At 46.4% G+C, this 13,606-nt stretch overlaps 1 protein-coding gene across 1 annotated transcript in view; it reads left to right on the top strand.

The window, feature by feature from the left end:
• The window catches only part of LOC123122932 (casein kinase II subunit alpha-2), a 5,711-nt gene extending 1,374 nt beyond the window's left edge, over nucleotides 1–4,337 (top strand). Inside the window, exons 3-10 of the mRNA XM_044543321.1 lie at nucleotides 768–962; nucleotides 1,559–1,716; nucleotides 2,185–2,275; nucleotides 2,354–2,419; nucleotides 3,527–3,609; nucleotides 3,703–3,766; nucleotides 3,841–3,909; nucleotides 4,015–4,337. Of these exons, the coding sequence (XP_044399256.1) occupies nucleotides 768–962; nucleotides 1,559–1,716; nucleotides 2,185–2,275; nucleotides 2,354–2,419; nucleotides 3,527–3,609; nucleotides 3,703–3,766; nucleotides 3,841–3,909; nucleotides 4,015–4,074 (786 nt within the window). The 3' untranslated portion in view covers nucleotides 4,075–4,337. The remainder of the gene's footprint in view (nucleotides 1–767; nucleotides 963–1,558; nucleotides 1,717–2,184; nucleotides 2,276–2,353; nucleotides 2,420–3,526; nucleotides 3,610–3,702; nucleotides 3,767–3,840; nucleotides 3,910–4,014) is intronic.
• Nucleotides 4,338–13,606: the final 9,269 nt, after the last annotated feature.

Consider the following 13,606-nt stretch of genomic DNA (forward strand, 5'->3'; position numbering starts at 1 on the left):
CCCTCCTTGTCACGTGTTCATGGGCCAATGAGCTATTGTGTGCATAGGCTGGATGCGGATGCTTCAACAACCACTGCGTCCGGCGTGAGTCAGCAAGCTAAGTCTTTTTGTGGGGGCTTCTCACCGATCACTGGTGAGCAGCATCAGAAGACAAGAAAGTTGAAATTAAAATTTTGACTGTGAACAAAATAGTTGTCCTGTAGTAAATCGCTGTTTCCATGTGTCATCTCTATTTCCTTCTTTCATTGTTAAGCCATGTTGGAACTATCTCCTCAAAACTTCTCAGGGTCATCCTTAGAACTGTCCTTGACTCTGTTCTAGGCCTTCGTAAAAGTTGTGATTACTGGTCAATTTTAATTTCAGATGCTGTAAACCCTAGCAATTGGGTATCGAAGAAATCTGGTGTTTGGTCTATTGCCCATCTAACTGCATATTGGAGTATCATGGACTGGTCCTTATTCCCATATAGAAGTTTCTTCCCTTGTATCTAACTTGGGAAATAGTGATTACAAATTACTTGGTTGTTTCTAGGTGTTAAGAATGTGTTAGCATATGCCTCACTTTAGGACCAAATACAGTTCAATGATGCACCTATGCTGATGTGTTAGCATATGCCTCACTTTAGGACCAAATACAGTTCAATGATACACCTATGCTGATGTGTTTGGTTATCTATTTGCTTCATTGCAAATTACTGTCATTGCATCTTGTAATGTACCTGATGTGTCCTACTACCAAACCTTATTGAATTTTTTATGATGATGCAGATAAAGAGGGAAATAAAGATACTTCAGAACTTATATGGCGGACCTAACATTATAAAGCTACTCGATGTTGTCAGAGATGATGATTCAAAGACGCCTAGTCTGATCTTTGAATATGTCAACAATACTGACTTCAGAGTACTCTACCCCACACTATCGGATTACGATATCAGATACTATATATTTGAATTATTAAAGGCAAGAATCTGAACTGGAAAAGTATTCTGACGTGGATAATATTCATATGGTCTTCTCTATATTGATTTTTCTTGGTGCATTTCTGTTTTCTTATTTTAAAAATATTAGTATTAATATTGCATAATCGGCAAACTGTAGAGCATTGTGGCTTGTTTCATTCTAATCATGTTTTCCCAATACATGAATTCTTTTTATCTGTAGTGTGATTTCATAATTGCTGCCTTCCTCCCCTTGTTCTGTAGCTGTATTTTGAAAAATACTAGTACTTTTGTGGACCAAGAGTGACATCTCTTTCTACAAACTACACTGTTTGAGAGTTAATAGCATACTTAGCTTCTTTCATTTGATTTTGTTTGGGTTGGTAGAATCTCATGGGTGGACAGAGTCGAATTGCGTCAATGTGTACTTCTACAAATGACCTACAATATTACTACCTATTTTGCAATATTCAAACATATCAGTATGTCACTGGCACAGTTTTGCAGAGCAACTCTGTTTGCTGAAGTTTGCACTACTTCAGTGGCCAACACTGGATGCAACATACTGAACAAGCATTTAATTTGATGGTCTTTAACTTTTTCCAGGTGTTTGTGTAGGCACTAGATTTTTCTCACTCACGGGGTATCATGCATCGAGATGTCAAGCCCCACAATATCATGATTGATCATGAGAAACGCCAGCTTCGTCTTATTGATTGGGGTCTCGCTGAGTTCTACCACCCTAGGATGGAATATAATGTTAGAGTTGCTTCAAGGTTAGTACCACAAGCTCTGGAAGTTGGATGTCATTAGACTTATTCAACTTGCTAGTAAGGGTATTTTAATTTTTAAGTACACTTATGCATGTAAATTTTTAATATTGCATTCACTTGTGGACCTCCTACGGTCCTCTGTTCTGTATGACTTTAGCAGATTTATGAAACGGGACTCAATTCTAGAGCTCCTTTATGTTGGACCTGCTTGGTTTTGCCCATAGCAATTTTAAATTCACCTACCTGACTCATTGGAATGAGTCGTGTAGGGATTCACAGTAGGTTATGCCATTAGAGTATCATCTGCATATATAAAGATCAAAGTAACCGTCTCCAATGTTTCTATTAGTGTCTATAGTTGCAACTGCTGGTTGATATTCTCTATTATTTTTCTTCTGTTTATCTGGTTGATATTCTCTATTATTTTTCTTCTTTTTATCCATGGCTTACTGCATCCTGTGCTGTTGACAGATGCTATAAGGGCCCTGAATTACTTGTGGATTTGCTAGACTATGACTACTCATTAGATTTGTGGAGCCTTGGTTGCATGTTTGCAGCAATGGTAAGGAGCAAGTCTATGATCAGGCAATCATCTCTATTAACTTACTTCTAATGATACACATTCTGATTTTCTTAACAGATATTCCGTGTGGACCCTTTCTTTCATGGTCAGGATAACTACCAACAATTAGTCAAAATAACCAAGGTATGTTTGCAGCTTCTTAAAGCGGCCAACTTCTGTTCTAGTATTTCTCACTGGCATTTTACTCTTACGCTATGAAATGACATCTTTTATGGGTTTCACCTCTAGCCTACCCCAACTTGTTTGGGACTAAAGGCTTTGTTGTTGTTGTTGTTGTTGTTGTTGTTATGAAATGACATCTTTAATTACGAGATGTTTGAACTATAAATTGATCATGCTAGTAGAGTACCTGTGCATTGCTGCGGACCTTAGATAAACAAACTATGGACGCACATTTTTCTTTTGCACTTCCCCCTGACTCGACATCCACTATGTTATACACAATTACATACATTCTAACACGGCATGTGTTCCTATGAATCTTAAATAGTCCTCGTGATCGCTAGAGGTAAGTCGCTGTGTTGTTATGGATCTTATATAGGCATACCACAATCACTAGAACACAAATTATCGTCTTTTTCCATTCCTTTTCGTATGTCTGTTATGCCTCTAGCTCTACCACGGGTTTGTTATGGCTCCTAAATAGTCATACAACAACTGCAAGAAGATGATGCGTCCTTTTCCTCCCTTCGCTTGCCTCTTGGCTTCATCTTTGACTTCATTGCAAATATGCCTTTGCTCTGTTCTGTTGGGAATGAGTTGCTTTGAATAGACATGCAACAATAACAAGATGATACATGTTTTTCCTCCTAGTGCAACACATTGCCGACAGTGCTTAAATATCAGTGACAATTAATATGGGTCGGAGGGAGTACTACATATCTCATTGCACTGCGTTATGCAATTGTGGTGTTTGCACTGCCTTGTTAACACGAGTGCTACTGCCCTTAAGGTCATTATGACTGGCTACCATATATGTTGTTTTAGTTTTACAGTAATTTTTTGTCAGCAGTTTTAGTTGAACAGTTTGCTCTTGTTCCAATGCGCTGAAGAAATGGTTGTTTAACACATTTAGTAATTCTATTTCATAGCTATGGCCTAGCGGCAAGATGAATTATGATACTCGCTTCTCTTGTTCCAAAGAATCTATTGCTTTCTGCAGTCCATTTTTCTGAATGAATTGATAGTGTTTGATACGACTAATATATGCACTACATGCTGCTGCTGTAGGTTCTTGGCACAGAAGATTTCCACCGGTACCTCGAAAAATACGGTCTTCGGCTTGACCCACAGCTTGAAATGCTTGTTGGAAGGTCATGGATTGATTTGGATTATCCTTGGGAGAATTATTTTCAGAAAAACAGTTAACATAACAGCAAGATCTAACTATATATTTATGGCTGCAGACACAGGAAGAAGCCATGGGAGAAATTTGTTGACTCAGGGAACCGACACTTAGTGAGCCCTGAGGTGACTCACGTTCCTTTAATCAACCTGGTCCACTACTCACTGGATGTGTTATTGACATGATTTCACCTGTGCAGGCTATTGATTTTCTAGACAAGCTTCTTCGTTATGACCACCAGGAAAGGCTTACAGCAAAGGAAGCCATGGTATCTCTCCCACTCATACATCCAAGAATCATTTAGCCGGATCAATACGAGATATTACAATTTCTACATTGTTTTCACTTAAAAATCTATCATTTTGCTGTGCAGGCTCATCCCTATTTTGGCCCAGTAAGAAGCTCTGAAAGCACCCGGGAGAATGTTCAATAGTGATTTGCTACACCATCATTGTTCGAAGAACATGGCATATTTGACAATTTTGAAACAGCATGTCGAACACATAGACTAACAGAGAGTGAGTGTATTTGATTTTGATAGCGCATCCATGGTTTATCCAAAAAAAAAACCCTGCTTTGAACGGCATGTAATAGTCATGTCATTTTTTTATATTTGAATTAATTCTTATTTCGCTGTTGACCGCTCTGAATTATTATTTTTATCAATAAGAATCCATGCCAGTAAAAAGTCCAAAAGTAATGGGTTATACGTACATCCTTACCCAGAAATCTTGGGCATCATCATTATTCTCATATTGTTTTGCACAGAGGTTTTGTTTGCGAGGGGCTCGGACGTTATTTCACTATGAGTTCCCTTATCTATGTACATGTACGTCCCTTGATCTTACATGTATGCCTGTTGCAAGTGTTTGTTGTTTCCTGATCGTGTGCTGTGGTATGTCTGCTGTGCAAGCATCGGATATCCTGCAGCACGGTCAATTTTTGAGGTGGTAGTAGACCGAAAGAATAAAAACACGAGCCGTCGATTTTAAACCGAACGTCTGAAGTGATTGAAAAAAGAGTCGAAATAGCCGAACAGGACACGCCGTCGTGTGCATCGGCTGTACCCGTGCACGCCACGGTTTCCACAGGACACGTTCTCATGAGCCCCTCGGCGTGGGCCGGTGCTCTACCGCGTCGTGGTCCCTGGCTTAGCAAACAGGATGCTATAGGCCTCGCATGTCCTACTCTCATGCACGCACCACTGTCCACGGAGATCAGGATTTGGGCACTGGCACCACACGTACTTGCCTGCGTGTACGTGTGACAGCGTTACGTGCCTGCTCGCTCCTGGTACGGTAAAGCCACGACATATGTGGTGGTCCCGTGTGTCAAGGCCGGCGGTCCGCGGCATCGACCAACGCCGGCCGGCCCCGTCTAGGGGTTAGAGTTTAGGGTCTGGTTCACACTACCTTGTGTTGTCAATTCAAGTGCTTTACACCTCCAAAGCTTTGTTTCCTGTCTTCTTCCTCTCATGTCCCGGCTAGGACTCTTTCCTTTTCCTTTGCGGCCGTATTCAGCACACTAGTTAGGTTGGAATGCCTGGATCATTGTTGGTTGGTTTTGTGACAGGTTATTAGTTAAATTTCAGTGCTTCCCAGTTCCCGCTCAAATCCATTCCGTTGATCCGGACTTCCGGAGATGATTTGTGCCACGCACCATGGGTTCCAGGTCAAACTGATGTTGACAGCTTGATTCTCGCCTGGGTTTCTGTTGATTAACTGAGCAAATCTCTCCGGCTTAAGTAATCAATGAATCAAATCTTTTGCCTCCGTCTTAGAAAAAATTGTATTAACGATCAAACCAGCCATGGCCACAACCCAGATTGTCTTCGGGGTCGTCTGTTCGGACTTTGGACCGCCTATTCAAAATCATGTGTTGGTGTAATTGAGTGCCCCGAGAGTTTTGGAGATTGTTGGACAGAAACAGCGCGGGACTAAAGTGTTGGTAGTGCACACAAAGAGATTAGGTCCCTGGAATTCAGAGAAGTTTGCTGTGAACTCAGAAGATTATTATCTGCGAAGTAGAGAAGAATGCTAAGGTAATTGGGAAGATTGGTATCGAAGAGTTTGCGTGCCGGAGATGACCCCCAAATTATTGCCAAGTCGAAGCAATTGGTACGCGAGGCGTCCGAGAGAAAATGACCGCATCAAGAGAAATGAAGACGTAGCATTTTCGTTCTTTCATTTTCTTTCATTGGGTCATAGGACCACCGTACTATTAAGAGGAGATCAGAGCATTGAGACTTATGTCTCTATGATGCTTAACTGAAAAATATCCCAAGTTAGATGAGAAAAATCTCTTAGTGTGAAAAATAGCGACTTGCCAGCCAGAGACGAAGTTCTTCTAGACTACAAGAGAATTGGTCTAGCAGAGGAGTCAACTTTGTTTGTTCCTCAAGTAAAGTTGTCGGGTGAGTTTGAAATCTGACTGTTGGTTATTGGCTGGGCTCTAGGCCCCAAATGGTAATTGCACCCTCGGGGTCGCAAGGTTGAAATTACCAACCCCTGCCTGCCGTTTCAATCGGCTCTACTATGGTTCTTGGAGTTGCAATATGGGGTCTGATCAGTCACTGTCTGCAGATGCGCCTAGAAGCTTCCGCAGGCGTTTGGCAACTCAATTTAGGTAACCGTGGTTGTAGATAGTCTTAGGACATCTCCAACGTTGACCCGCAAATTGACTCATGCATTCATCCACTGACACGGGGACCAGTCCGTGAATAAGTTCCATTTATGTTGGTCTAGTGATAGGGCGCTCTTGAAGCTTGAGCCTCCCTCTACCGTAGACTTCGCTTCTTTTCATTAATGACATCTGGTCCGGTCTCCATTTCAGATGCAGGAGCAGGCCATCTAATGTTATCCACATACAACTCAAACAAGGTTTAAAATAAACGGACGGACTACATGCAAAACGGACGAAAACATTTACATCTCGGACATATTTTAGCTAAACTATATCGAACTAGGCTAAACCTAGTCTAAAATGCCTGCCGTGACAGATCTCCACTTCCACGACATGTCTTCCCCATGTCCGGCAGCCCGCTCGCCAGAATGCCGGGAGCCCTGGAGGGATATGATTTAGTGAGAGGAGAGGAATAGCCTCCGTCTTGTTTGGCCGCGTCGCTCATCAAAGTGGCACCGGAGGGATATGCTTCAGGCGGAGGGGAAGGGTGGCCTCCGCTTCCATGAAGCATGGATCAGGGTTGGTTTTAGGGGCGGGGGACGACGGTGTCCTGCGAAGCGGGCAAGACACCACTTGTGCACGCCGGGGACGCGCCGGCGGTGGCCTTACTGGGACCAAGCGGCGGCGGCCTCCCATGTTCTACTTTTCTCGATGTTGGCGGCCGCCGTGGATGTGCCGGCCGCCGCCTTGTCGATCTCCGTGAAGCCGGCTTCTTTCTCCGCCGGCAGGGCGCGGTCCCGCAAATGTTGACGGCGGATAGCGCGACCGCATGCCGGGATGACCGGTACGACACGACCTCATCCACGGCAACCATGATGCCCGTGCTACCGTGCTCCCTCGCATGCCGGCCTGAAGCAACTCGTCACTCCTCCGTGAGCTGGCTTGGAGCGACAAGTTGCCGAACCACACGCCGGCTTGGAGCCTCGCCCATGGTACTGACGACCTGGAGGGGCGAGGGAGGTGGAGCAGCGAGTTGCCTGGCTCGTATCCAGCGGGCTCGGCGGCCCACCTAGCCGGCTTTTATGCCGGAGAACTCCTCTTCCTGCTCACCGGATGCCATGATGAGTGTGGAGAATGTAGTGTAAGGAGGAGATGGAGAGCAGAGGTGTGGTGCGATTCTTCATCTGGCTTCTGCCCTCGTTTAAATAGCGGCGAACGGGAGGAGCCAACCGGCGTTGTGTTTAATGCCAGTTGGCTCTCGAACGGACGTGTTGTCGGAGTAGATTTCTCGACACACGTGCGAGTTTAATGGAGGTACGCGGGCAGTATGTAGCCGTTTGAATGCGGAGAGAAGGCGTGTTCAGCCGGGCGTGCAGCGGGCGGCGCTCTCTCGGCCGGCACGCCGCTTCAAATGCTGGTAGTAATAGGTCGCGTCCACTCCGTGCCGGCGTCGGGAACACACACATGCGAGAAATGCAAGACGCGGATGTGGCACCTGTTTGGACGTCCGCAAAACCCTCCACTTTATCTTTAGTTTACGGGAAAACTCACGTCTGACAAGACCATATTGGATGACAAAACATGTTCCAACCTGCATGATCTAAACTGTTGCGGGCGGTTCGAGGACCGCGTTGAAGTTGCATGTCCCCGCCGGCAGATCTATCAATGCAAAAAATATCCTGGCGCTTGCTACTGTACGTGATGCAGAATGTGGCAACGAGGTCATAGGACTAGGATTACTAGACTATGGGTCCAGTTAGGCAATTCAATATTTTGGCCACAGCTTAGCATCTAGTACTCCAGTACTGCTGATTAGTTCGTCTAACCCGAGAAGCTTGCGAATCAATCGACCGCCATGCGACGTGATAAAATTCGATCAGCCTGTCGTTCGGGAGTTGCTCCAACTGGCATGCATACAAGCCGTCCGACCACTGGACACCAGAAGGCTGGCTCTGCGTCCATGTCTCCGCTTGTAAACCACCCGCCAGAATGCGCCACCGTGATACTATGAGTGATTGACAAAAAACTATCACTATAGGGTTACCATCCCACAGAACTACCACTTTTTAAAAACTAACCGAAAACTATCAAATTTTTCTAATTTTATGACAAAAACTACCACTTTCGAATAATGACCGGTTTAGATGATTTAAACGTGTTGACCGTTAAGTTGACTGTTATTATAGACAGGTCCCACACGCCAGCATCAATCTTCGTCCTCCTCTCTTCGTGGCATTTTCTCGAACACCTCATGTGCACTTGCGCTATACCTCCGCCGCCCTCCACCGCCAGCGCTCGCCTGTCGAAAATCTGCGTTTCCGGCGAGGCGAGGCGCGCCCCGGCCCGCACCGCGTCCATCCGCACCTCCTCCGGCTCCTCTGTTCCGCGCTCCACCCCCATGGCCGCGACATTCGTCGGCGCCGGGTGCCTCGCCCCAGCGTCTGCCTGCGTCGTGCCTCGTCGCTCGTGCCCGACGTCGCGCCACGTCGTTCATACCCGGCCGTGCAGCAGTAGCAGTTGGCCCCGCTGCTCGTGCCTGACGTCGCGCCACACCGCTCGTACCCGGCCGCGCAGCAGTAGCTGTTGGCCCTCCACCACCTCGCCAGTTAACGCCTCCTCCTCCTCCTTCCTCTCGCCAGTTTCGGGCAGCGGCAGCGGCGTCCCACTTCCCCGGCCCGACGGACGCGTTGAGCTCGGCCGCATGAAAGGGCCCGTGCATAGATTGGAGCCTCGTGATGTCGGCGGCGACGCAGGCCTCGTCCTTGGCGGCATGGCCAGAGCGTCGGGCCAGGCGCAATGCGCAGCCTCATAGGAGAGCAGGGCCGCGCAGCAGCCGATGTCGGCGGCGAGGGTCGCGGGTGAGTCCGGCGGCGGCGGCGGGGCCGCTCATGCCCGGCTCCGGCGCGTCGTGCGGGTCGCTCCGTCCCCGAGCTCAGCCGGGAGGGCCCGATGTCCCGCCCCCGCAGCAGCTGCCAGCCCTGCTCGTGCCCAGCTTCCTCGCGTTGCCGCGGCCCGCATGGGCCCTGACGCAGTCACCCCTGCAGGACGCCGGTGTGGAACTCGCGCCCGACCTCGACTCTTTCCCGATGCAGCCGCCCCTGCCGGACGCCGGCCGACGAGCCTCCAAGCGCCGGCGCTCGTCATCGACGCCTCTCCTGTGCAGGCACGTCAGGAGAAAGACGAAAGACATGGTAGAAGGAGTTGACTTATCTGCCAAGTCAGCCCTAATGGGTGGGCCCGCCTGTCATAAACAGGCTTAAATCATCTAAAGTTGTCATTATCTAAAAGTGGTAGTTTTTAGTCACAAAATTAGAAAATTTTGGTAGTTTTCGGTCATTTTTTAAAAATTGGTAGTTCTATGGGACGGATACCCTTAAAATGATAGTTTTTTGTCAATCACTCTGATACTATCGACCAGAGTACGAGATTGATCGTCTTGTCCGAGACAAATCGCATCGTATCACTTCACGTACACTGCTCCACTAAAGAAACGTAATAAGACACTGCCCAATACGTACCGTGTGTGTATGTTGATCACGACCGACCAAGCCCAGGAGATACCGGGCCCATGAGCTTCGCATGGCAGCATGCTCGTGAAAATGGCGTACCAGTGGCGATCTATGGATCTTGAACGGAGTATAGATCAGTTCCAAAGTCAAAATTTGGTCGATGGTCTCGATGCTTGATGAAGCCTAGACTAACTAACGCAAAGTTGGCGATGGTCCAGGACACTTGGGTAGTGGCCGTGCGACCCAATCGATATGCATGCTCCAACCTGGGACCATAATTAATGCCGCAACGTTAATCTAATCCATGGACGCATCGAGCCACATAAAAACCTGGCTTTGCAGGAGTACTCCTCGTATGCCACTTGCACAGTGTGGAGCGCGGAGTCAAAGCACCACGCTCTAGGTTAGCAGTGAAGAAATGTGAGGATTAACTTTGACTAGGGTATTTAATCAATCCGTGCTCCACGAGATCGGCGTTTAACAGGGCACTAATCCAGGATTAGAGCGAGGCTGCTTCCTAGATGCCTAGTGGTCACTGATGACTGCCGTTTTTTAAAACTGTGATTCTTGGAGGGAGAAGAGGTTTCATATGGTCCATGACTCTCACATGTGAGCTTTCAAGAGGGACCGGGGCTTCGTATCCGGCACGACAACGATGGTGGTTCACTACCTCCTGTCTGGTAACTCACTAACGGTTTCTTGGAGGTCTGACTAAAAAAGTAACAAGTACTCCCGCCGTTCCATAATATAAGAGCGAGTGTAGTGTAAGAAATGCTCTTATATTATGGGCACTAGTGTAAGAAACGCTCGTATATTATGGGACGAAGGGAGTAGAATTTAGCTTTGATGACCATCCGAGGCGATTGTCTTGAGCTTGCCTTATGTTTTTTAGGTGTGCTTGTCTTCTGTTGGAGCGTAGTGATGGGGGAACGCATACGGTAGGCCCACCACGACATATGGCCTAACCAAAAGCCCGGGCCCATAAAGATTACAACTCATAAGACGATCAAGTAGATGGGCTTCTTTCAGTCGGTGACTAGTTAACAGTCGTTCCCCGGTTAGGTCGGACATCACATGCTAGCGGATGAAGAGGGATGTAGTCGACGATCTTCAACAGTGCAATATCTAGTTAAATACAACCATTATCACCGAAAATTGCTTTTGAAGGCCGAGCTCCATAGAGGCCTCCATTTGCAATTTTTAAAATCCATTTAAATTCATATTTCTACGTTTCAAAAAAGTTATGAAAAAATACACATATACATGGAGGCATAATGTACATGTGTGTAATTTTTCAAGACGAAATACGTTGGAATGAGGGCTGTGCAAAATACAAACAAATCTGAGACTTTTTAACACATGATACTATTAATCCTCAAAGTCCATGAATTTGTTCTTTTGCACAGGTCGTATTTCACCCTGAATTTTTACACACATATACATTTCATCCTTGTGTACTTACGTTTTTTCTAGTTTTTTTTGAAACGGAAAGTTTAAATTTTGAATATTTCAAAAGAAAACCGGGCTGCTTGGTCACCAAAACGCTCCACTCCATTATCACCTAGCTATGGCCATGAAATGTCGGATGTGCTTGCCCTCTAATGTTAGCATTTATACCAGCCCGTTATGAGACCTCTCCTAGCGCACTCCGTATAAGCCGGGAGGAGGGCACCATGGTGAGGGTTGAACTCTCTTGTAACCTTATGTGCAAAGGCAAAAACACCACACAGAGGAGTGTTATTCTGAACACCAGTGGCAAAAAGGTTTAGTACGACAACACGGATCCTATCTCTGGAGATTCACGAGTGTAGTCATTAAACGCCCAGTGCTTTTGTCTGATTATTGCAATCTTAATTATTGAGGCAACCCCGTGAGATGGATAGGGCCTTCGGTTGGATAGCTGACTCTTGATGCAGGACGTGTGTCGGTTAAGATGTAATTTGGACACATCCCCCACTTCGGTTCGTAAGAAGCACATCTCGATGGGTGACATCCGGCGCACAAATTAAGATCATATCTGGTCTCTCCACAATATACAATTGTAAGCATTAAGATTTCATACTCATGCCTATTTTTATTATAAATGTTTCCCTTCGGTTGTTTGATTTTGATCCGGTCAAAAGCTGCAATTGTTTCTTTAACAAAAGCGTGTTTGTGACCCTACCTTAAAGGGCATCATCCTCCCATGGGTTCGATAACTCAGGTTCACCTCTGGGGAAAAAGGCAAGAATCCTTTCTGCTCCATTTCCGGATCACCAAAGGAAGTAATCAGTGTTCTTGGGCCCCTTGGTCTTCTTCGACTTGACCGTGACCACATATGGTCCTCGTTCAATAAGTTCTCCAACACAACGCTCATGGGTTCCCCACGCCGAGGCGCTCGTGATCCGGCCGTTCTGGCGAAGGTACGCCAGTCCTGCGATATGGTTAATTGAATTCAATTACTCGGCTCAGAATGAGGAAGTAAAAGTCTTACCACAAAGTGAAGGTGGAATAAAAGACAAACCTCGCCAGCTCGGCATGCTCGGCTATGGCCTACGTCGTCTCCCATGGTCCGGGAGGTGTTATCCTTTGCCGAGGGCTTGCAGAGGATGGTCAACATCCCGCCGAGGTCCTTCCCCCTACAGAGGTTTCAGATCACCGAAACCTCACTGTTTGTTACATACCTCCATAAAGGAGATGCTTGGGCCTAGAGGGGTCGGACCCTGTTGTGGAGCATGACGTGGATCACATCCACTAAAGTGATGCCCTCGTCAATGTGGGACTTTAGCCCTTTCTGAAGCTCCACGCCCTCCTCCTTGTTCCCCCAGTCGAGGTTCTTGTCCGTCCAGGGGTGCAACCTCTTCAAGGGGCGGCTGATACGTCCATTTTGCATCATCTTTTCCTGCTGTTATTTGTAATGTTTTTGATCAATATAATACTTTGTGGAGCAATTCTAATGCCTTTTCTCTCTTAATTTGCAAGATTTACTTGAAGAGGGAGATTGCCGGCAGCTGGAATTGTGGACCTGACAAAGCTATGTCAGAGATACCTATTCTGCACATTTCCAAATGAGCTGAAATTTCAGGGAGAATTATTTCAGAATAAATAAAAAATATTGGAGAAAAGAAATACCAAAGGGGGCCACCCAGGTGCCGACAAGGCACCAGGGCACGCCCACCCCCTGGGTGTGCCCTGGTGGCTTGTAGGGCCCTTGGCCAGCCTCCGGTGCCCATCTTCTGGTATATAAGCCCATTTGCCCTAGAAAAAATAAGGAGAGGACTTTCGGGACGGAACACCGCCGTCTCGAGGCGGAACCTGGGCAGGAGCACTTTTGCTCGCCGGCGGAGCGATTCCGTTGGGGATACTTCCCTCCGGGAGGGGGAAATCGAAGCCATTGACATCACCAGCAACCCTCTCACCATGGGAGGATCAATCTTCATCAATATCTTCAACATCACCATCTCATCTCAAACCCTAGTTCATCTCTTGTATTCAGTATTTGTATCAAAACCTTAGATTGGTACCTGTGGGTTGCTAGTAGTGTTGATTACATCTTATAGTTGATGATAGTTGGTTTATTTGGTGGAAGATTAAATGTTCATATCCTTAATGCTATTCACTACCCCTCTGATCTTGAACATGAATATGATTTGTGAGTAGTTACTTTTGTTCTTGAGGACATGGGAGAAGTCTTGTCATAAGTAATCATGTGAATTTGTTATTCGTTCGATATTTTGATGATATGTATGTTGCTGTTTCCCTTAGTGGTGTTATGTGAACGTCTACTACATGCCACTTCAGCATCTCTGGGCCTAAGGGAAGGCATTGTGGAGTAGTAATTAGATGATGGGTTGC

This window comes from Triticum aestivum, chromosome 5D (assembly GCF_018294505.1).
Source record: "Triticum aestivum cultivar Chinese Spring chromosome 5D, IWGSC CS RefSeq v2.1, whole genome shotgun sequence".
NCBI classification, from domain to species: Eukaryota; Viridiplantae; Streptophyta; class Magnoliopsida; order Poales; family Poaceae; genus Triticum; species Triticum aestivum.